The 25,450-nt window shown below is 43.3% G+C and overlaps 1 protein-coding gene across 5 annotated transcripts in view; it reads left to right on the plus strand.

Annotated features, from left to right (window-relative positions):
* Positions 1-25,450, plus strand: part of NT5C2 (5'-nucleotidase, cytosolic II) — a 156,012-nt gene that overhangs the window by 103,491 nt on the left and 27,071 nt on the right. For all 5 annotated transcript variants that reach the window (XM_068257522.1, XM_068257523.1, XM_068257520.1 and 2 more), the window contains exons 6-11: positions 3,543-3,634; positions 8,360-8,417; positions 15,347-15,440; positions 19,230-19,283; positions 21,317-21,400; positions 24,523-24,564. In XM_068257522.1, the coding sequence (XP_068113623.1) occupies positions 3,543-3,634; positions 8,360-8,417; positions 15,347-15,440; positions 19,230-19,283; positions 21,317-21,400; positions 24,523-24,564 (424 nt within the window). The remainder of the gene's footprint in view (positions 1-3,542; positions 3,635-8,359; positions 8,418-15,346; positions 15,441-19,229; positions 19,284-21,316; positions 21,401-24,522; positions 24,565-25,450) is intronic.

Consider the following 25,450-nt stretch of genomic DNA (forward strand, 5'->3'; position numbering starts at 1 on the left):
TTTTCTGTAAAGCTGCCAGTCGCCAAACAACAATGGCCCAACAATGAGTCTGCTATTGTGGTTTAGCAATCATCACACTTTACGTGCCTGTCTTTTTTCATGGAGAACTGGCCAGATTTGCTTATGAGAATGACAAACCATTGAATATATCTTCCTATAAAGATATAATGAAATCAACAGGAAGTTTTGTTTTGCAGAGAGCCTTTAATGAATGTGTTGTGTTGTTTGACATTTTTTTACAGAATGGCTACATGAGTGGAATGGTCACAGAAATTGGACAGTTCCTCTATCATTGAGGCCTAATACAAATCCAATACTATATGATAGAAAAATGTTTTCATTTGATAATCTCCTTGCTGTCCACATGTTGTTGTTTAGAGACTGAGAAGTCTCCCAAAAATGAGGTTTTCAATTTAAAAACCTCATTAACATTATTGCCCCTCTTAAAACGCCGCAGAACCACGGCTGAAAACACTCTCAATCACCCCAAACTCTCGGGGGTTCATTCTGGGCTCCATCCACATAGAGGCAGAGCAGCTCTGCCTCTATGCGCGTCAATCAACGCGGAGCGCCGCCTCTCCCCCGCCCCTCTCAGTCTTCCTTCACTGAGAGGGGCGGGGGGAGAGGCGGAGATGCACGCTGATTGACGCGCATAGAGGCGGGCAACAAAATCCACGACCAAGAAAGTCGTGGATTTTGCCGGCCGAGTAAGGGGTGAGTTTGGGGTGATAGAGGATGTTTTCAGCCGCGGTTCTGCGGCGTTTTAAGAAGGGCAGTAATGTTAATGAGGTTTTTAAAGTAAAAACCTCATTTTTGGGAGACTTCAGAGTCTCTTTAAATGCCCAGTCCTCCACAGTGAGCCCTGAGACCTCATTCACACTGGTGCATTTTACAAACCAGTTCAGCTTGTCTGTAAGTCTATAGCACTTAAAAAAGCAGTGCAAATCAGTGGTAGTGTTCACACTGTAGCGATTGCCAGCAATTTGCTGAAATTGCAAACATGGTGCATGCAGCATTTTTTAGTGATTTTGGAGTGGTTGCATTGCATTTAATGTATCCCTATGGAATCATTATTACTGCAGCATTTGTGATTTTCATAAATCGCAAACGCGCTACAGTGCTTTGTGGACGATTGGTTTGCAGTTCTCGTTCTTTTGAGCAGATATCGCAGTGCAAATCTCAGCAAAATCTGGCTGTAAAATTTAAACGTGATTTGTGTTCCAAGTGTGAGCGGCCTCGGGCAGGGTTCTTACTGGAAACAAGCGGTATAAAAGCCTTACGTTGAACGCATTGCGACGCTAAAAATAACCATTGGGAATTACCACAGCAATGCACGGTACTCCTTCAGTCTGCAAGCCAAGCAGGAAAGGAGGCTGTATAGAATCTAACTGCCCGGAAGTGTATTGAAAAAATATACTTTTTTTAATTATTATTATTATTATAGCTAGCATTTCCCTATTGAATGCCCCAACCCTAACTTTCCTTATTAATGCCTAACTTTCAAGCTAAGTTCCCACTTGAGCCAGACCAGTGTAGTGTCCCCTCTAATAACCCGGTTGGTGCATGGAGTGGAAACACAGCTGGAAACACAGCTTAACTGCCTAGCCCTAAAGGTTGATACACACCTACCAACTATCTGGCAAACTTGTCTGTTAAGCTGGCCATACACTGGCCCGATTTGCCACCGTTCGACAGCAGATTCGATCACTTGGATCGAATCTGCTGCCAATCGTTCGCGTTAAACGCACCCGCCGATCCGATTTCCTCCCGAAATCTGATCGGTCCGTCGATCGCGCTGTGCGGGAAATTACAGTCGATCGCCCGCGGGTATGGAGCGCGTCACTAGCAGCTGCCGATCCGATACAGGTATACATTATCTGACGCTGGCTCCCGGGCCTCTTCTCCGCGCTGCACCGCTCTGTTCCATCCCAACGTACATTAACTTCCTGTGTCACTCCAGTGACCAGGAAGTTCAAACAGAGGGCGCTCTATTTGAACTTCCTGGGCACGGAGTGACACAGTGTATGCTGGGATGCGGTGCCGGATGCTGGGATGCGGTGCAGCGCGGAGAAGAGGACCCGGAGCCAGCTTCAGGTAATGTATACGGGGGGGGGGGGGGGGGGGGACAGGCGGCAGGAGCAGCTCAACAGATTGTGATCGGTTTTAGGCTGAAATCGATTCACAATCTGTTTGCAGTAAAGGCAGCCATACGATCCCTCTCTGATCAGATTCGATCAGATAGGGATCTGTCAGTTGGTCGATCTAATGGCAAATCGACCAGTGTATGGCTACCTTTAAGCCCCATACAACTTTGTTGTGAGACAAGTTGAAACAACTAAAACAAGTCTTTTGCTATTGTTCAAACAGCTGATAAGAAGGCAATCCGACTGTTGGATTGACTTCTTATCGGTCTTGACAGCTTTTTGAACAATAGCAAAATACTTTTTTAGTTGTTTCAACTTGTTTCACAACAAAAGCTGTTTGACAATTGAGTTGCATAAAAGACCACTGTTGAGCGTGTGAATGGGGCTTACCATACAAGTTTGGCAGATAGTTGGACAGACAGTTGGTAGGTGTGTATGAACCTTTACTGTCATTGTTGTTGCCACACCCTAACCCTCCTTATCAACACCTAATCCTAATCTTCCTGAAAAATACCTAACCCTTATTATTAGTGCTCTATTACTGCTTAAGCAGCATGGTGGTGTAGTGGTTAGTGCTCTCGCCTTGCAGCACGGGATTCCGGGTTCGAATCCCAGCCAGGGCAACATTTGCAAGGAGTTTGTATGTTCTCCCCGTGTCTGCATGGGTTTCCTCCAGGCATTCCACTTTCCTCACACATCCCAAAAAAATATACAGATAAGTTAATTGGCTTCCCCCTAAATTGGCCCTAAACTACAATATATACATAGACATATGAATATGAGCCCCTCTGAGGGACAGTTAAGTGACAAAACAATATGCTCTGTACAGCGCTGCAGAAGATGTCACTGCGGAATTACCAATACTTGTGCCAAACGGATGTGTTGATCCGAGCCTCTGCCATTGCTCGCACTTAAGTGACCACCTTCCCAGGCTAAGTAGATGATTTTGATGGCATTACCTCATCACTATAATCCTTACTGTTCCTGTGTCAGAGAGTCCAGCATGAAATTCCACTTGCTAGAAACCATGTAAACACAATCCATTATTAAGGTATAGTTGACCAAAGTTTAATCAGTACACCTACCCAGTTATCATGGCTCCACACACAGCTCTACTAAGATCTTGCTGTGCTTGGTTCTACAAGATAATGAGTCAGATGTATAGTATACCAGGTTTTATAGGATGTTTTATCATTGCTGCCTGCAGTCATTTTATTGGCTTGTCACCCATGAAGAATACTTTATAGCTCAGTTTTAAAGGGAAGTGTGTTAGCGCTCTGGGTATATATGCAATGTTTCCTTGACATCCTGGTTTTTATTGAATGTAACTTGTAGTACAACCAGTAATGAGTTTCTCAAGTGAAGTTTTTCATTCAATCATGTTTCTCCTTTTGACAGACCGGAAACAAGGGAACAGTACCCCAACAAATTCATCCAGAGAGATGACACAGAACGCTTCTATATTCTCAACACCCTGTTTAATTTACCAGGTAAAGGACATATTGCAGGCTTATGCTTAATTTACTGTACAAGACATATACAATAAATATATATTTTAGCAGTACTGTATATCCATCCACTTCTATGACAAGCAAAGCCTTTTCCTTTTCCCCTCATAACAAATATTGGGTTTTCATTACCTACATGAACAAGGCTAACCTGTAACATTGTCGCCATAACATATTTAGCCATTTCCTCCATACATAAAAAGTAATTTCTTCCACTGTCTTTCCCCATAACCAGTATAGCCAATTCCTTCTCACCCCTAATAAATATTTTCATGTGCTTCTCCCCACACTAAGCGCTATGGCACACTAGAGAACGTTTAGCCATGCTTTGAAATCGCCAACGACTCCTAAGGTGCTAGGCTAATGAAGGCCAATGGCTACAAACCACCAGGAGCAATTGCGATCTGGGAAATTCCAATTCCGGGTCCTGCAGCATCTTTGGAGTGATTGCGATCAAATACAAAGTATACTGTAGGAGTGCTGCAAAATTGCTGTTTAAAAGCGATTTTGTGTGCACATGTGTGTTTTGAATAAAGTTTTACCTACATGCTGGGTCCGTGCGCCGACTTCCGGTGTGTAGCCCCGCCCCCTTGCACAGAAGCTATGACATTATGTGCAAAGGGGCAAGGTGACACTCCAGAAGCTGTAGCATGGACCGGGCATCTAGGTAAAACTTTATTAAAGAATATCGTGGCCAAAACGCTGCACAATGAGCTTCTGCTTTAGGAAGCACAAGTGGTGCTTCCAGGGGGTGCCTGGCCTAAGTATGTTGTTCTTCCACTCCCATCTACCAAGTGGTTATCCCATGCTGCATACCAGAGCAAGGAAGCAGATTGGAAGAAAGTATTATCTGTTGTATTGTGGGTTCTATTGGCAAGCCTCTTACTACACAAATAGAAGATTGCTGCTTCCAGAAGGGAGTGTGGAGACAGAGCAGTGGTTTTCAGCGCTGCTAGATTTGGGCGCAGCCGGCGCCTCCATAGACATCAATAGGAATCATTCCTATTGAAGCGCTCAGTGAGTAACGTCGGCTCCGTCAGAAGACGGAGCCGAGGTTGCTTAAAAACATAATAATTCGGCCTCCAGCAATTGCTGGAAGCGGAATTATTTTATTCCCCCACTATCCATGGCGGCCTGGAGGGGGAATAGTAATTAAATCGGCCCGGACTTGTGCAGAAGCAGGATCAGTCATATACCGCTGTATCCTGCGCCCAAGTCTACCGGTGCCGATTTCAAATGTACTCGTGTGGAGAATGCCAGTCCAGGCTCATATATATTGCAGCAAGACGCGGCTTCCTCAGAGGTGGTTGATTGTGTCATCAGGCAAGCATGTTTTAGTCTTAAAGAGAACACGAGGTGAAAATAAACCAATGAGATGATCAATTGTATCTATCCTCCTCCTCCTAAAAATAACCTTTTTTTTTAGATTTCCTACAGTTTTAGTTTATATTTAAATCTACTTTTAACATTTTTACTGCTCACAGACACATTCATTGAAGTATGCCAGAGCTAAAATTGATAGACGATTGGCCCTTTATCTTTTTCCTGCTCTTAGAGGTGTGATCTGTGAAGATCATGCTTGAAGGGGCTTGGTTGGATGTGTGGCGATAGCACACACTCGACACTCACATAGGCCCAGGGGGTACACCTTACATGAGAGACCCGAGGGGCCGACAGGTGGAGGCAGCTGCACAGATTTCCAATCCAAATCTATTGGAAATCTGTGTGTACTATGCTGACAGCAATAGATCCCTCTCTTATCAGATTCAATCAGAGAGGGATGTTTGATGGTCGATTCTGCTGACCACCTGCCAATGTATGGACACCTTTAGTGATGGTAACATAGGAAAAAAAAAAGTACATTTTATTCACAAACAAATTCACATTTTATACATTTATTTGATACATATGTATAGACATGTACTTTTAAATTTTAAAATTTTTGCCATAGTGATCCTTTAAATGCAACAGATGTGTTGCGAATAACCTGCAGACATCAGCGGGTCATGTGATGTAGGGAAATCTGTAAATGGTGAAGTACCTAGAATTTAACCAGAAAAAGTTAGCATAAACAAGTGGGCAGCTCTCATTGGCTCTAAATGACAATGGGAATGTATATGACAAGAATGGAGACCCAGAGGATAAATGGAGACACGATAGTCCTGTATTAAGAACAGACTACCAGACAAAAACGTACTAAGTGAATATCACAGTATTTATTATTAGAGAAGACCCTGAGCAAGGCTGAAGAACCTACAATAAGATCTTTGAGCTGTATTTGGAAGAATATTAGGCACTGCCTTCTTCTAGATCTTCAGGAGTTAAATGAGAGACACTTTTACATCTTAATTTTCTCCTTGATGTAACCTGATCTTTCTCCCTGTTGCTGAGATCTGTGTCAGGATCTCTGCTGGGGTAAACAGGAACTTATGTAATGTGCAGCATCTGACCCAGTTATGGAATTTGGTTTTTCCAACTTCGCACAGAGATGTCACATAATACATGCTTAGCAGTATGAGCACCTTTAGTATATTCTATTCCGGATAACCCTCATTGAAACCATACCACAAAACTGTTTGAATTCCTTTGACCTGCTAAAAAAACGTGAGATGTTCTGGATACAGATGTTGAGAACCCTAGCTCCAGAAGGTCTCAACGAACAACTGGAAAAAATTCATTAATACTCATCCAATATTAGTTTCTTTTATTGGTCCTCTCTTTTAAATTAAACTTCATCTTATACACTTTTTTTTTTTTTTATACTTGTACATACTTTTACAACGATTTCATATGTCTTATAATATACCTTTTATATTATTATTTTTTTATATGTAGACTTTTATTATATCATTGTATGTCAACGATTAATTATGTCTTTTATGCCTACAGTCTTTTAGGGCGCAATTATGCACCAATATGCACTTTATGTCTGTTAGAATGAATATTTGTTATCTATACTTTCTTTCCCCAAGCAGTCTATAAAAAATAACCTCTTGGGGACGTGCTCATGAGGCGACCTAGCAATATTAGGGAGTCTTTCCTTAAACTCCTTACTAAATAGGTACTGACCCTGGCCAGGATTTGAACCCTGGTCTCCTGTGCCAGAGGCAGAGCCCTTGACCACTACTCTATTCAGCCTCTGAATAGACACACTTTGCATACATTTGTTTATTTTCTGTTCCCCGAACTTATACAACCACATCCCCTCTTGCTATTGGCCCAACATAGGTTACATAACCTGTCCCCTGCTCCTATTGGCCCAATATAGGTTACATAACCTATCCCCTGCTCCTATTGGCCCACAAACACGCCCCCCATCTTGCCTCCTCCCCACCCATAGAAACACATTACCTGCCCATCACACAGCCCCCACCCCTTATGAACCATGTAATTGGTCCACCCATATAATCTTAGGTATATAAACCTTGATCTTCAGACTCACCGGTACAGAGGCGCTATTCGTGACCTTGAGACTATACTGGTGAGTCTGTTTTACTGCATTTTACTACATCTGATTGCATTGTGTTTTGCCACCCTTATGTTCTCACTACCCTCCCCCCACCTGTAGTCCCCCCCCCCCCCCCCAATTTATTTTTTTGTTCCCCCCCCCCCCCCTTTTTTTTCACTACGATTTTTACTCTTATAACAATCCCCGCACAGCCCCTCACCCCCTCTCCCAATATACCTCTAACCACAGCATTGTTTACCCATTATTCACATTAACATAACTATACACCAAAAACCATTAGCACACATATACATTGGTCTAAGGACACGCTATCTGTCTCTGTTTTTACAGTGTACTCCTATCTGTTTATTGCCTGAGGAAGCGGGAACATACCCGTGAAACGCGTTGCACTGTTTGTTTTGGAGTATATTAATAAACCTGTTGTCATACAACTGACGGTATCTTGTCTGCTTCGGGAAGGCGAGTCCACCACCACCTTCTGAGGGATTTTAAGCCTTTTAGAACCTTTTATCCTGCTGGCGCCTCTGTTCACTCTTAGCTGTAGTATATGACTGTTTAAGAAGTGATTTGTGGTTTGTTAGCAAAAGTACCGCTACACACAAACGGATAAATGCATAAAGAATCCATAATTCAGGATGTTACATCTTGCAAACTGATACATATTTTTGGGGAATTAGGTTTATAGGGTTGAATCAGAAAATATAACGCGACTTATCGCTCCTTACCTATTTTTCACTTTATGTTTAAAATCTTTTTGTAACTTTCCAAACAAAAATATTAATCAAAATAGTGATGGTGGTATCAATAAATTTATCAATCAAATGAGATAGGCTAGGTTCACAGTGGGAGGTTGCATTGCGTTCTCTGCATAACAGGAACACAACATAACGAAAGTCGTACCGGATGTTACGGTCGGGTTGTGTCGCATACAGTCAATGAAAAGTATGCTTTACCAAACCTGTTAGCGCACACGTTTAGTAGTAATGCAATGCATGTAGCGTGTTACCATACCACAACCCATTTTGCCGCAACACTACCGCCACACTGTGAATGTCTCATAGGTGCTGCATTTCCGTGTGATAAGCCACGTTACAAAGCTGCCATTACACCGCCCTGCAATGCACTACTGTGAACGGGACAATAATGTTACCTTTTTCACCTACGCTTTGCATATGGACATTTTACAAACAACTTTTTTGAGGAAATTTGGGTTACTATGGCATTTTTATCTTTTACAGAAACTTACCTTCTGGCCTGTCTGGTGGATTTCTTCACAAACTGTGATCGCTACAAAAGGTAAGTGCACTCTTTAAAAAAGAGCTCTACCTTAAACCTACCCCTATTTTCTCCTAATATAAAATGTTCTGCCTCACCTATCCTAACACTAATCTTCCTCTCTCACACATGCCTAACATGAATCTTATTCCCTTATTAAATAATGCCTCAGTAGCCCTGACTTGCTCTTTCCTCCTATGTATAGTGCTTTTTTTATAGCATAATGGGCATGATTCACAAAGCTTTTTCACCTGTTTTCCTCTGTTTTCACCTTATCTGTCACATTTCTAAGCTTCCAAACAGCAAAAATGCTGTATAATATAATTAAGGTAAGAAATTGTATATACTCAAGTATAAGCCTAGAAATCTAGGAATGATTCACTTCACAAAAGTATAGGGGTCGACTTATACATGAGTCAAGAACAACACTGAGCATGCTGAGTAATGTACTAATAGTGACATTCCCATTAGCAGCAATTTACCCAGTGGTAAGTTATACTTTGAGGAAAGGAAATGACAAGAAAGCACAGGTCTGAAAGTCCTGGTCACAACAATTAACAAGGAAAGGGGCAGGGGAAATACTGGGCTGCATAAAAGGCAGTGAATAATTGCAGCACTTGGGGGCCTGGTGGAGGTGTTGGCTGCACTTAAAGGGAACCTGAACTGAGAAGGATATGGATTTTTCCTTTTAAAAAAATACCGGTTGCCTGACTCTCCTGCTGATCCTGTGTCAGAATCAGAATAAGTTTATTCGCCAAGCACGGCTGGGTCATGCCAAGAATTGGGTTTGGCACCTTACACTTGCTCATAGTAAACACAGGAAGTACAAAATGACAAACATGCAGAGACAAAAGTGCAGAACAATCCATAGTGCAATGTGAATACAAAAACAGGGGTGCAAAATGGGCAATAGAATACAGTAAAGTGATCAGTGTCCAGATTCAACATAGAGTTATGTTCGCTAGTTCAGTCAAGTGAGTTCAGGAGGTTGACAGCGGCGGAGAAAAAGGAGTTACTGTGCCTCGAAGTTGGTGATCGGTCCGCGTGCCGGAGTGTGGAAGCGGGTCCAGTGTGCACTGGGGGTGGGAGTGGGTCCCGTGTGCTGCGATCCGGTCCTCCACGTGGGTCGTAGTCAGGTCTCCCCCCGAGGTGGTGAGGGGAGCAGATCATCAGCAGCAGCCAAGGGGAGTCGGGGGTAAAGCTGATACTAATAATTAAGCTAAATACTAACTAAGTGCACTACAACTAGCTAAAAACAAGAAAAAAAGAAGAAAGAAAAGACATACGGACTGGAGCTCTGTGCCGAGGCAGCCCTCTCGGGCGCCCACCGGATGTATACAGCAGCAGCATGTATACAGTCTCTAATACTTTTAGCCACAGCCCCTCAGCAAGCATGCAGATCAGGTGCGCTGATAAAGTCAGACTGGATTAGCTGCATGCTTGTTACAGGTGTGTGATTCAGCCACTACTGCAGTTAAAGAGATCAGCAGGACTGCCAGGCAACCGGTATTGTTTAAAAGGAAACATCCATATCCCTCTCAGTTCAGGTTCCGTTTAAGGGACAGTAGGGTTTAATGGCTGCAACACTGTATGCAGTGCAGTCATTAACCCCTCCTGGTCCCTAAGTACAACCATTAACTTTGCTGAGTAGACTTTTACTTGAGTCAATAAAAAAAATCCAGCTTAAGAGGGTTGAATATTGGAGTTGACTTATACACGAGGTCGACTTCTATTCGAGTATATATGGTAGTATTGAAATGAAGTTAATTAGGGACAACTTACTTTTAAGTGATTATTTTGCTTGTAAATGCATTATCATTTATGCATATCATTTAGGTGCTAAGTAATTTATGAGAAGTTTTGTGAATAGAGCCCAATGTATTTATGTATGTATAGTGTTGAGCGCTAAATTATTTTTGGGGGGGGGGGGGGGTAGATATGAAACATTAAATTGAACTTTATTCTTTAAATATTTGTTTTGAAATCTTGTTTATTTAAAGCTCGACCAACAGATTGGTAAGGTTTTGAAAACTCAAGGGAATGTGTATTTACTGTTTCAGTAAAGAAGTATCTAACATTACAAAAGCTATATCTCTAGACTTGGGCACTGTTAACTCAAATAAACCATGTTTCTAAACCTAACAAAATACAACAGAAAAAAAAAAATCACTATACATTCCCTTTGACCCTCTCTGTGAATAATTGTAAACACGAATCCCAGCCTTGCATCTGACCTTAATGTTTACCCCTGAGGCTGTGCCTGACCATAGCATATGACCTGAAACAGTGCTCATACTGATTTCACCCAAAACCTCTCATTAACAGCAAGCATTGTGGTGATATATTGGAGTGCTGATGATGTTAAGGATAATACAGGAACATATTTTTCATTTTTCCTTGTGTGTCACATGTGTATGGTTGAAGGAGGCTGCTACCTTAAAGCTGGCCATACACTGGCCCGATTTGCCGCCGTTTCGACAGCAGATTCGATCACTGGGATCGAATCTGCTGCCAATCGTTTGCGCTACACGCCGAATTTCGATCCATTTCGTCCGATCCCGTCGATCGCTCCGTGCGGAAAATTACCGTCGATCGCCCGCGGGTAGGGAGCGCGTCGCTAGCGGCGTTCGGCAATACATTACCTGCTCCGCCGGCGCGACTACCCCCGGTCACCGCTGCTCCGTCTCCGCGCTGGTCTCCGGCATGCTTCAGTTCCTCCTGCCCGGCAGGAAGTTTAAACAGTAGAGGGCGCTCTACTGTTTAAACTTCCTGCCGGGCAGGAAAAAGTAAAGCATGCTGGACCTGGAGACCAGAGTGGAGACGGAGCAGCGGTGACCTGGGGACTGGTGTCGCGCCGGCGGAGCAGGTAATGTATGCGGGCGGGGGGAGCGGCGGCACCACCACCACAACAGATTGTGAACGGTTTCAGGCTGAAATCGGTTCACAATCTGTTTGCAGTAAAGGTAGCCATACGATCCCTCTCTGATCAGATTCGATCAGAGAGGGATCTATCTGTTGGTCGAATCTGATGGCAAATCGGCCAGTGTATGGCCACCTTAAGTCTGTATTCAGTCCTCTGGAAGTGGGATGTTGCTAATTGGATCTCCTGGGGTACATTTGCATCTGAGGGTGAACAATAGCAGTCAGGTCTTCACCTTTGATCTGCTGTCTCAGATGTGATTGTATGGGTACAAGTAATTACATAACAACATTGGTTGGAACTCTGTGTACATGTAAACAGCTACCTGTGGGCCAAAATACAATCTGACTAATTGAGTCTGCCAAGTTCAAAGTAGACAGGAAAAGCCTTGGAATTTACATATGACAGTAGGAAGCCTCACTTCACAATCTTTTGATGTATGGACTACTAGACTATAGTTTTACCTGTGGAAAGTGGGTTTATGGAAGTGTTCTGAAATCTCTGAAAAGATCAAACACTAACAGCAACGCTTTGAAGTTGCACACGTTAAACAGGAAATTGGATTATTCCTGGACCTGGGACATTGGGGTGACCCCGGGGAACACATTTTGCTATAAAACAGCAGCTAGGACAGTCACAGATCATCTTCTCCCGAGAGTAGCTCATCGCTAGAGATGATCCCGTGGGAATCGGAAAATTTGTGTTTCTCCGCGGTTGGACATTTGCGCTGGTAAAAGTTCAATTAACGTTTATCCCATTTTATTTTTTGGCAAACTTGTCTTGCTGTGTATCCTTGTAAACTTTTATTTTGTAACTTTTTACTTTGTTTTGTAAATCTTTTGTATATATTATTTTCTGCATTGTTCCACTTTTTTCCTGGAATATTAAATTGTTATTTAATAAGTTTGACTTCTGCTGTACTAAACTAACACTCATAGCCTAGTAGAGGAGACTGAAGTGTAACGGTGTATAAGTCCATGCCTGATTGTATGATTGAGCAACACTACCGAACAAGATTGTAATTACATTGTGTGTATAGGGCACTTCCGCGCTCGACAGCAGAGTGGGAAGTCTCGGAGTGGCTAACAGTATCGTTCGGAACGACTGTTAGTGGTTTTCCTTCACTACAGTGTAAGATTGCAACTGTGTGTGTGTGCGTGGCGTTCCCGTATTCGGCCTAAAGCGCAAAGCTGACCCGAATACGAAAACGCGGATTGCGTGCTGAGCACTCAACAGCAGAGTGGACGTGTCTAGCAACAGCTAGTGGTGGCATTGAGAAGTGTTTGAGGAGTCACAGCCTTGTGTTAGCTCGACTAAGGCTGCTTCCCCTTGCGATCTGGTCAAACCCGCAGTCGGGAACCGTATATGCAGGCGTGCTGCAGGGCCAGTTCTGACATAATTGGGGGCAGTGGTGGGAATTATGTCAGAACCGGCCCCGCGGCACGCCTGCGTATACGATTCCCGACTGCGGGTTTGACCAGATCGAGAGGGGAAGCAGCCTTAGTCGAGCTAACACAAGGCTGTGACCCCTCAAACACTTCTCACTGCCACCACTAGCTGTTGCTAGACACGTCCACTCTGCTGTCGAGTGCTCAGCACGCAATCCGCGTTTTCGTATTTGGGTCAGCTTTGCGGGTTAGTTTAGTACAGCAGAAGTCAAACTTATTAAATAACAATTTAATATTCCAGGAAAAAAGTGGAACAATGCAGAAAATAATATATACAAAAGATTTACAAAAACAAAGTAAAAAGTTACAAAATTAAAGTTTACAAGGATACACAGCAAGACAAGTTTGCCTAAAAACAAAATGGGATAAACGTTAATTGAACTTTTACCAGCGCAAATGTCCAACCGTGGAGAGACACAAATTTTCTGATTCCCTCTGGGTCATCTCTAGCGATGAGCTACTCTCGGGAGAAGATGATCTGTGACTGTCCTAGCTGCTGTTTTATAGCAAAATGTGTTCCCCCGGGGCCACCCCAATGTCCCAGGTCCAAGAATAATCCAATTTCCTGTTTAACGTGTGCAACTTCAAAGTGTTCCTGTGTTAGTGTTTGATCTTTTCAGAGATTTCAGAACACTTCCTTAAACCCAATTTCCACAGGTAAAACTATAGTCTAGTCCATACATCAAAAGATTGTGAAGTGAGGCTTCCTACTGTCATATGTAAATTCCAAGGCTTTTCCTGTCCACTTTGAACTTGGCGGACTCAATTAGTTAGATTGTATTTTGGCCCACAGGTAGCTGTTTACATGTACACAGAGTTCCAAGCAATGTTGTTATGTAATTACTTGTACCCAGACACAGACAATCACATCTGAGACAGCAGATCAAAGGTGAAGACCTGACTGCTATTGTTCACCCTCAGATGCAAATATACTACAGGAGATACAATTAGCAACATCCCACTTCCAGAGGACTGAATACAGACTCAAGGTAGCAGCCTCCTTCAACCATACACACGTGACACACAAGGAAAAATGAAAAATATGTTCCTGCATTATCCTTATCATCAGCACCCCAATATATCACCACAAGCATGACTCATAGGTAAAACTAAACATATGTGTTGATAACTGAATTGCATTCCTTTCCCTCACCTAACCTCCCTGGATCTCTGATATTCTTACCTGCACCAGGAATGCTAAAGCATTGCCAGGAATTTAGAAACCTTTAAAATTCTAACTCCCCCCCCCCCCCCCCTCTCTTTTTGAAATGCCATGCGAATAGTGAAAAAAACAAAAAGAGAAGGGGCGCTCTGAGACTCCCAGTAACTTCAAGGGAAAGCTTCAGCAGGATGGGTCTCACCTCTATGATCTGTGGCTAGTACAGCGTACACAGCCCCGATGAGCAGGCGTCCCTCTTTGCCTAGCCGGGGACCGGGCTCTCCGCTCTGGCGTGGTGGAAGTGACGTCACTCCTCCTGGCGCTCTACACAAGCGTAGCTGCGGAGCACAGGACGTAGATACCCAACCACACTGAGGTTGCGTGGCGTATGCGTCTGTGTCTCCGCATAGGGACGGGGACACACGCAGCCGCCTGTATGTAATAGAGGCGTCAATTTGTCCGCGTGAGTGGAATAAAGGAGAGGGACCGCTACTAAAACTATAGCTAAGGGTTATATAAAGGAGAAGGGGGTCACAGGGGTATAAAATTTATTAAAAGACAACGCGTTTCGCAGAGGAGCAGCCTCTGCTTTCTCAAGTCATTGGATCAAGGATCAATGACTTGAGAAAGCAGAGGCTGCTCCTCTGCGAAACGCGTTGTCTTTTAATAAATTTTATACCCCTGTGACCCCCTTCTCCTTTATATAACCCTTAGCTATAGTTTTAGTAGCGGTCCCTCTCCTTTATTCCACTCACGCGGACAAATTGACGCCTCTATTACATACAGGCGGCTGCGTGTGTCCCCGTCCCTATGCGGAGACACAGACGCATACGCCACGCAACCTCAGTGTGGTTGGGTATCTACGTCCTGTGCTCCGCAGCTACGCTTGTGTAGAGCACCAGGAGGAGTGACGTCACTTCCACCACGCCAGAGCGGAGAGCCCGTTCCCCGGCTAGGCAAAGAGGGACGCCTGCTCATCGGGGCTGTGTATGCTGTACTAGCCACAGATCATAGAGGTGAGACCCATCCTGCTGAAGCTTTCCCTTGAAGTTACTGGGAGTCTCAGAGCGCCCCTTCTCTTTTTGTTTTGTTCTTACAGTGAAAATCACAGGGAGCTGCCGAGCAACATTGAGTGGCCTGATCGCACCCTCCTCTCTGGGGAATCTTCACTACCCCATACAAACTTATGCGAATAGTGAGCCCAGCTCCTGATGGTTTAAGTGACTTTTTCTCTTATTTTCAGCCTTGCTGGTCATTAAAGCACCCCTGTCTTTGTGGGATGGGATATATCCTATATCTTGATTGGTTTGCTCCAAATTGGGAGGGGGCATCACTACAAAGACTTTGTAGGTTTTAGAATTCCTGGTTGACTCCTTTAATGCTAGAAATAACACCATTACTTCTATTTATTTTATTATGACAGCTGTGAGATGGGGTTTAAAGATGGAGACCTGTTCATGTCGTTCAGGAGCATGTTCCAAGACGTCAGGGATGCTGTTGATTGGGTTCATTACAAGGTAATGCTTGCTGGTGTTTTTTTGGTTTTTTTTTTTATTTTTTTTATTTTTTTACGGGGGATTAAAGTGGCATGCTGGATGTGCTTTTATCATTTGAAATCTGTAATGTGTGTCCATTAAATAGAGCTGGTGGCAGCTGAGCCACATTTACAGTGCCATGACCTCAATCCCACTAAAATTGCTCCACGGCTACAAATCTGGACAAATGCATGGTTTTTAGATATTGTACATCAATGTCATATAACACGATTATGTGGTTTAACCATGATAATTTTTCTATTTATTTCCTTTCAAAAGGAAAGACCTTTTCTGTTGAAAATGATAATTATATATCTATGCTTAAAAGAGTACTGTAGGGGGAAAAAAGAATTGAACTTACCTGGGGCTTCTAATGGTCCCCTGCAGCCATCCTGTGCCTGCGCAGCCACTCACCGATGTTCCGGGCCTTGCTTCCGGTTCACCTCTGGGATTTCAGCCTTTAAAGTCAGAAAAACACTGTGCAGGCCCACGCCCCGATGATTTCAGCGGGAGCAAGGATACGGCCACGCAGGCGCAGTGGTTCTCCGACCTTAAAGTTGCAAATTCCGGAAGTTAACCGGAGCTGGGGACTGGAGCATCGGTGAGTGGCTGCGCAGGCACAGAACATCTGCAGGGGACTATTAGAAGCCCCAGGGAAATGTAACTCTTTTTTCCCCCGACCCCCCTACAGTAGTCCTTTAAAGAAAACCTTAACTTAAAGAGACACTGAAGCGAGACTAAATCTCGCTTCAGCTCTCATATATAGCAGGGGCATGTGTGCCCCTGCTAAAACGCAGCTATCCCGCGGCTGAACGAGGGTCTCTGTCCCCCCAACCCACCCCCCGCAAACCTTGGTCGTCTTCTTGGTCGCAGATTAGCCCTTCCTAGAGGAAGGGCTAACGGCTGCAGCCCTGCCTCACAGCGCATCGCCGCCTCTCCCCCGCCCCTCTCAGTGAAGGAAGACTGAGAGGGGCGGGGGAGAGGCGGAGATACGCGTCTGACAGACGCGCATGGGGCAGGGCTGCGGCGGTTAGCCCTGCCCCAATGCGGAAGCGCTCCCCCGCATTACGGAGGGGATTTGGGGGGACAGGGACCCCCGTTAAGCCGCTAGATAGCGGCGTTTTAGCAGGGACACGCATGCCCCTGCTAGCTATGAGGTCTGAAGCGAGATCTATTCTCGCTTCAGACTCTCTTTAAGGGAGAAGTCTATGAATTGTTATTAGATTAGTCTCGTAGCAGGAATAAAGCTGGTCATACTCTTATGGATTCCCACACAATGTGGCAAAATGACAGATCCCTCACTAATTGGAATCTGATTAGAAAAGGTTTGATTCCTACCACACACTGCATGCACATCAATAGATTTAAGCAGAAGCAACACCCGTGTACAAGGGACCATGCAAAAGTAGGTGTGCCAAGACTGTTGACTCTAGGAACCAATGTGGACACAGAGATTTATGATACAGCAATTGATCGGCACCACCAAGTGTAATTATAAATCGGCTTTTTTATTAGAACATGTTACAAAGTTCAGCTGTATACAGCAACAGGCCGCTGTTTCAGGTTATTGCAGCCTTTCAACAAGCTGTGTAGTCAATACGAAACACATCACAAGCCCTCCCTATATATGGGAGACTCCATGTGTTAAAACCAATCACAGTCTCAGACAGAGAGCAGCCAATCACGCTGCCCCATGGTTCAGTCGGACTGGAGGCATATTTTGGGGTGGTCCATATCCTCCAGGGTTCAATCGGCAGTGTTTGTCATTTATTTCCACTGACTCCGATGCTTGTATTTGTCAGTTTTAGGTGGAAGCTATGTGGAATGCTTATTTTACACAGTTGTGTTCAAAATTATTCAACCCCCAATGCTGTAAAGGGTTTTGGGGCATTTAGTGTACATTTGTAATTGTGTTCAGAATTAAATATTACAAATCTAAAGAACCAAATACAACTAAAATGACATCAATTGTTTTTGTTATACAGTATTAAATGTTTTCTTTTTGATTTCTTCATTGACACAATTATTCAACCCCTTAAAGACTACCACTCTTAAGAACAGAGGTTCATTCAAGTGTTTTCAATCAGGTATTTAAAAAACACCTGTGGATGTTAATGAGCAGCAATCAAGCATAGTAAGCACCAATTAGGCAAATTTAAAATGACTGTGATACTCAGCTCCTTTTAGACATTTATTGGTGTGTTTACAAACATGGTGAAGTCAAGAGAATGGTCCAGGAAGACGAGAAGAGGTGATTTCTCTTCACAGGAAGGGCAATGGCTATAAGAAGATTGCTAAGATGTTAAACATACCAAGAGACACCATAGGAAGCATCATTGACAAATTCAAGGCAAAAGGCACTGTTGAAACGCTACCTGGTCGTGGCAGAAAGAAGATGCTGACTTCGACTGCTGTGCGCTACCTGAAGCGCAAAGTGGAGATAAGTCCCCATGTGACTGCTGAGGAACTGAAAAAAGATTTGTCAGATGCGGGTACTGGAGTTTCAGCTCAGACAATAAGGCGCACACTGCGTAATGAAGGCCTCCATGCCAGAACTCCCAGGCGCACCCCCTTGCTGTCTCCAAAGAATAAGAAGAGTCGACTGCAGTATGCCAAAAGTCATGTGGACAAACCACAAAAGTTTTGGGATAGTGTTCTGTGGACTGATGAAACAAAATTAGAATTGTTTGGGCCCATGGATCAACGCTATGTTTGGAGGATGAAGAACAAGGCCTATAAAGAAAAGAACACCTTGTCTACTGTGAAGCATGGCGGGGGTTCAATCATGTTTTGGGGCTGTTTTGCTGCTGCAGGTACAGGGACGCTTCAGCGTGTGCAAGGTACCATGAATTCTCTTCAGTACCAGGAGATATTGGATGAAAATGTGATGCAGTCAGTCACAAACCTGAGGCTTGGGAGACGTTGGACCTTTCACCAGGACAATGATCCCAAGCATACCTCCAAGTCCACTAGAGAATGGTTGTAGATTAAAGGCTGGAACATTTTGGAGTGGCCATCGCAGTCACCAGACTTAAATCCAATTAAGAACCTCTGGTAGGACTTAAAGAAAGCAGTTGCAGCGCGTAAGCCTAAAAATGTGACTGAACTGGAGGCTTTTGCCCATGAAGAATGGGCTAAGATACCCGTAGATTGCTGCAAGACACTTGTGTCAAGCTATGCTTCATGTTTAAAAGCTGTTATAACTGGAAAAGGATGTTGTACTAAGTACTAAGAATTAATGTCACTTGGGGGTTGAATAAAACTGATAATGATGTGAGCACGGAAAAGACGTTTGTGGTTATTTCATTATAAATGTTATGTTATATTTGTCTGCCTTACAAGTGTCTCTTTGATTTAATTGTAAACAAGATGTCTGAAATGATCAAAATCAATGTCAAACTGGCCAAAACACTCAATTTCAGTGTAATTAATAAAAAAAAATAAAACACAACTGTATGCACATAAAAATACATTAATCAAGATGAAATAATGTTGGCCATTCTACAGCTGAATTGAGAGCCAAACTAAGAGCATTGAGGTTTTCTCAATAAAACTGGAGTTATTTAACTGCATATTAACAGAAAATAATTAATAATGTGCATCATGTAATGGTCCTCTCGTTTATATTGCCTCTAGATAAAAACGATGGCACATGTAGCTATATGCTTGTAGTCCCATTAACTTTTTAGTTTCTCTTTTTAGTTTTTTTCCCTTCCCTTTTTGCGTGGTGTCTGGCTGGCCGGACATTCAATGTTTGTGTCTTTCTTTCAGGGATCACTTAAGGAGAAGACTGTGGAGAATTTCCCGAAGTATGTTGTAAAAGATGTAAGTATGTTTTTTCTGGGCCCTAAAATGAATATGGTTTGAAGTAATTTAATGTTGATGCATTCCGCAGAAGGTCAGAAGTCTTCTTTAATTTTGTTTTATTCCTCTAGCTTTCAGTAGTAGTATATTATTGGGAAGAGTATTTTGTTACAGCTAGTTTTTCTTTGTTATGCTCTTATTCTGTGTTGAATTTTGGCATTCATCTCAGGGATTCTTAAATGCTAGGAACCTTTCTGCCAGGAGTAATAGACTGTTAAAATATGAACACTCACAAGAGAAAGTCCTTACTGAAGTACGATTTTCCTGGCATACACTGTATGACGTTCAGGTGTGCAAGCATGGTCTGTTGCAAGGTCGTTTGTTGTCAGATCGTTAGATGGCTTTGCACAGACGCTTTCAGATGGACAGTTATTGGTAGAACAGACCCCCCCCCCCAGGATAGATTGTTCATTGCAGGAAGGATTTGTTGCATGTCATAATCTTGCCATTTACATCTTCTAAAACACATTATCGTCATGTGAATGTTTGTGGAACAATTATTATGGATGATAATAGTCTATACCTTTGGTTTAAGCACACTTTATATGCACTTTTAATTTTGGAAGTCTTTCCATTATGGTTTCCATTTCCAAATCTACCGGTCTCACACCAATCAACATGTATGAACATTAATCACGCTCATTGCAGATCAATTCACTCATCTATAATAGTAACATAGTCATAATGTAAATAAAGCCCTCTCTTCAGTGCAGTTTATTGCTCTCACTGCTTTCCCTCATTTCTCAGTGAATCAAAATTTCCAGCTGACCTTCCCTGTTGTCTTAATTCCCTTAAATGTGATTCTATCAGGATGCTCTTTGGTCCTCACTACTTAATATCTCAGCCCTATACAGAAAGAGCTGATACAGACCTGTTTTCGGTCAAATTTGGGAGGATTTGGAGTGCTGCAATTTAGTTATGCTATTGTCAGATGCCAGTCATTCTGTAATTAGCTATGGGACGTTGTTTTCATTGGGACTTTGCACGTTCACAGTTTGGCTGACCAGAGTCTTCTGCCTGGTCCTCTTTATCTTTGATCCTGTTCAGTTCTGGCATCCTCTCCTCTGACCATCTGCAGTCTCCTCTCATTCCTCTCCAGGCTCTGATATTGACTGTGGTGGTGGCTCCGGGCCTTGGATGCTCCATGCAATAGTTAGAATGCCAAAATCACTTTGCAGAACAGTTTGGGGAATAAATAGAGCCCCGGGTAAATTTAGACTTAAGGTGCACTTTAATTAGATAAAGATGTAAACCAGCTTGCTGCTACTCCTCATGGGAAATGTGTGAAGACCTCAGCAGCCTGATTCACAGTTTAGGCTTAGCCACTATGCAGCGTATATTAGTGATAAAGTGAAGCAGACGTTGAGGTCTTATTATATGTAAACCATAATGACTGCATTGATTGTTCTGAAAGATAGTGTTCCAGTGGCTTTTAAAAAAAATCTGTTTATACAGTATAATGGCGATGTCTGAGTTCGGTGGCCTCATTTTCTGTGGGATTAACGGTTTACATCTTTCATTGTGGTTGATCCATTTAAAGGCTGGCTGTCTGTCCCAGGATGGTGTCTAGACATGATGCTGTACTACTTTACTGATAAATACCAAGTACAGTAGAGTCCCCGTTATCCGGAACTCAATTAACCATCAGTCTCAACCAAGCAACACAAATTGCCAACAGTACTCACAGTGGTGAAAGCCAACTTCCTTGGCTGTTGGCTCTGCTGTTCATAAATAATGGGTTCCATGGCTCCATCAAGGTTAATAAACTTTAATTTACTTAATTTTAACACTTAATACAGAGTTCATTGTATGTACAGTATATAGAGGGGGGTATACTACTGTATTCGGTAGGCCTATTTTTAACATTGAGCCTCAAGCAATCATGAAGCACGCTTATGTGGCATCCGCCAATCCCCGTCTGTGCCAGATAACCAAGACTCTACTGTATATTTATATTGAAGCTGAGCTTTAAACATCTCTTACTCTCCTTTCAGCCTAAACTTCCTCTCCTACTGAGTCGCATGAATGAAGTGGGGAAGGTTTTTCTGGTCACGAACAGCGACTATAAATATACTCACGTAAGTGCTAATTAAATATTCACATCACTGTATGTTGCCAGGGCGTCGGGAAGAGAGCGAAAGCTCCGCCGTGATGATTGCAGCAATGTCCTACTTTTGTTTCCTTAACCCTTTCCTGTTTGTCAGCAGCAGATCTGCACCCTTCTGAGGTGTTCTTTGCCACATCAGGACTATGGTTGGGGTTGTGCGTGTACGTATAAGTTCATGCTCTATATCAGTTTTATGATCCTTCTGTTAATCACAGCTGTGCTGCTCACTGTTTATGGACTTATATCCAGACACACCAGCTGCTGGTAAGTGATCACTGTCACTTGGCACTGATCACCTGACGGTGTTGTGCGTATGAGACACTGCACTATCATACTGTGCCCCTTACTTTAAAGAATCTGACCTTCACTACTGAGAAGCAAAAACAAAGCAGACTTGTTGCACACTGCCTGACCATGTTTGATCTATGTGTGTATGTATGTGCGCATATGCTGATCAGCCACAACATTAAACCATTCACAGGTGAAATCCATAACTATGATTACCTTGTTACAAGGGCACTTGTGGAGGGGTGGGATATATTAAGCAGCAAGTGAACAGTCAGTTCTTGGGGCCATGTCACACTAACTGCTGATTGGCTAATCATTGCAACAAATCCTCTAAGTCGACTGGTCACAGTGACTAGTTGGTAGTGTTGGCAATGCTATTGATATATATTGAGGTCTAGTTGCAGCAAATACTTGCTGTGAGTTAGTCACTTTGTTGAAGCAGTCCATGTGTCATGGCTCTTATAGGTGATGTGTTGACAGCAGGAAAAATGGGCACACGTAAGGTTCCCAGTAACTTTGACAAGAGTCAAATTTTGCTGGCTAGATCACTGGGCGGTGGTGTAGCTAAGGAGCTGTGGGTCCCGATGCAAGTCTTACATTGGGGCCCCCAAGCACTCTATACATAACAATTGACACGGCGCACCAAAACCTGCCAATGGCAAGTACAGTTTCAGATAGAGGCCTGTGCGGGTCCACTTTTTCATACCCGACCCGCGACCCGCTTTCTGGGGAATTTGATACCCGCAACCCGACCCGCAGAACCGCTACCCGCACCCGACCCGCAGGCTCGCTACCCGCGACCCGCTTTTTTACATTTTCTTCTAAAGTGCACATTTTAAGTAACATTGGGGAGCTGTAAAGTTAATAAAACCTATTTTTATACACAAACCAAAGCTAAAGAAGGTTTTTAGCTTGCTTTCACTACCCGCAGACCGCTACCCGCACCCGGCCCACACCCGCAGCTTAAATCAATTCGGGTACCCGAACCAGACCCGCATTTCGGTTACCCGACCCGCTGCAGGTCTCTAGTTTCAGAGGTGCAAGAAGGGAATGGGGATCAGTTTGTTAATGATTACTACTATTCAAAGTATCTATAGAAGTGATTATTATGAGCACAGGACCAATAGAGAGCTAATACTGTGGGTGAGGGAGGGCCCTTTGGGGGGCCCTCTGGCCCAAGGGCCCTGATGCGGTTGCAGCCTCTGCACCCCCTATTGCTACGCCCCTGTCACTGACTAGGCATAGAGCTCCAGAAAGGCAGGTGTTGTAGATTTTCTCAGTATGCTAAAGCACAAATGTAATATAGCCAAGTGGATTTTGGAATACATTGAACCAAGTACCCCATCACATTAAAGGAGAATTCTCCTTAAGTTAAAACAAAAAAAACAAAAAAACAATGCTTTGTTTGACTGAATATATGTTTCTAATAGATTTAGAAAAGAGTGTCGAGGTTTGCCATCAGTGAGTGGATTAGGTGAGGATCCTTCCCAGAACAATTAATTACAAAGTTGGACTTTCAGGACAGTCTCAATGTAACTGTTCTTCAAACAGACACCTTTAAAGGTGGTTATTTGCATATCATTCTTAATTAAGACATATTTCATGTCTAACTCTGGCAAAAACCATTAAATTTGGCCCACAAGTGACTTACCCACTTTGCATTATGTTTTGACCACTATAGACCACTAGAGAAGCTATATTGGCCTTGAAACCCTAGATAACCAGGGAAGCTATATTGGAGGTGAAGCCCTAAAGCATCAGGGAAGCCATATGGGGGAGGGAAGGGGAAAGCACTAGACACCAGGGAACTGTATAGGGAAGGGGGCGGGGGAATAGACACCAGGGAACTGTATAGTGGAGGGGGGCACTAAACACCAGGGAACTGTATAGGGCAGGGAAGACCGCTAGACACCACTAAACTGTACAAGGGAGAGAGTGGGGCCACTAGACAGCAGGGAACTGTATAGGGGAGGGGGACCACTAAACACCAGGGGACTGTATAGGGCAGGGAGGACCACTAGACACCAGGGAACTGTACAGGGAGAGAGTGGGACCACTAGATAACAGGGAACAGTATAGGAGAAGGAGGGAGGCATTAGACACCAGGGAGCTGTATGGGGAGGGGGCATTAGACACCAGGGGACTTCATTGGGGAGGGAGTGGGCCACAAGACATTGAGGTGGGCCTGGACTTAGTCCCAGTGTTCAGTTCCGTCCCTCTTTGTATTTCAGTCTGACACCTCTGCTCTAGAACATAAATCATTTTGCTGTAGTGCACACTGTCAAGGTAACCTCTGGTAATTTACTTTATCTTCATATGCTCATTTTACATTGCTCAGGTTTGTGACAGGGTCACCTTAAATTTAAACTGAAGGCATTTAAATAGCAGTTAAAACCAGACACAGCTGCTTGTGGTGTGACTGGAATATGGAACATTGTGAAAGTGTGTTCAATGTATATTATTGTACAAGAACAATATTTGCTATCATTTCAAATCATGTATACTGTAAATTGAACCCAAACTGTCATTTCCTATGTTGTTTTATTTTTTGAATCTCTTGTAACTTGGAGTTCTGTTACACTAGTGTACGTGTCACCTATGTTGGTACAACTTATACACGGCATCTTTATGGAGGTATGGCAGTTATGAAGGTATGGCAGTTATGCCTGCATCAATGGTTTGCATTTTCTCTTTACTCTGTAGACTGGTATGTTGCATCAGGCATAGGTTTCAAATGTTCATTTGAATCAGCGTGTGTTTGAATAGTCCATAGACATTAATTTGCCATGTTTATTTTTGTTGTAGAAAATCATGACTTACCTGTTTGACTTCCCACATGGACCAAAGGTACAGTATTGCTATCGGTCTAGACCTTGCTAAGCGGAAGCTTAAGAATTGTTATCTCTGCTGACATGTCAGGATGGGTTTTTATACTAGCAGCCAAATCAGTTAGTTTTCATAGCTGTATGTACATTGCTAGTCTGATTATATTCTATTTATGCGCAGCATCATGAGATTAAAGCCCAGGGACAGTTAGTTTTATGTTTTTCATATAAAAAAAATACTTGCTGTACCAATTCATAGATCTTTAACAACCACCAGTTGGCAGTGCAGTCTCTCACAGTCATTTATTAGAGAGGTGTTGTTTTGGCTGAAAGAACAATCACTCTCCTCCCTGCCAAATCATGTGACTAAAGGGAGTGTTTCATGCTGACAGCTGTAAATTGGTGCAGCACATATTTTTCTTTTTTTCTTTTCCCTAATGCATATTTAAAGGAATTATCCATTATGGAGGAGGGGGAAAAGGCGAATTCTTTCAGCCACCGGTAGAGAATAAGATACCAGTAACCATCTGCGTCCACTCCGTGCAATAGAACTGCCGCTTAGATAAATAGAAGAGAGTATTGGTCTTATTGACTACAATGGAGATCTTTTTTTCTCTATGCTTACTGCACCCTCTGGTGGCTGGAAGATTCAGCTTGCTTGTTCATTCCCCCCCCCCCCCCTCCCTTTCCATGTAGCAGGAGGTGCTAACAGTCAGCCAGGCCAAGGAGATCACTGGTATTGTTTAAAGTGGACCTGAACTCTTGCAGAGGACAGAAGGAAAACATAGCAAAATGCCCCTTGTATGTATTTAGAGAGTTTAGCCTGTCTAATTCCCCCTTATCTATGACTAATCACACCTGTAATTTGATCTCTCAGCTGTGTCAGCTGGCTGCCTTGACATAGCAGC

Source organism: Hyperolius riggenbachi, chromosome 10, assembly GCF_040937935.1.
Source record: "Hyperolius riggenbachi isolate aHypRig1 chromosome 10, aHypRig1.pri, whole genome shotgun sequence".
In the NCBI taxonomy this organism is placed as follows: Eukaryota; Metazoa; Chordata; class Amphibia; order Anura; family Hyperoliidae; genus Hyperolius; species Hyperolius riggenbachi.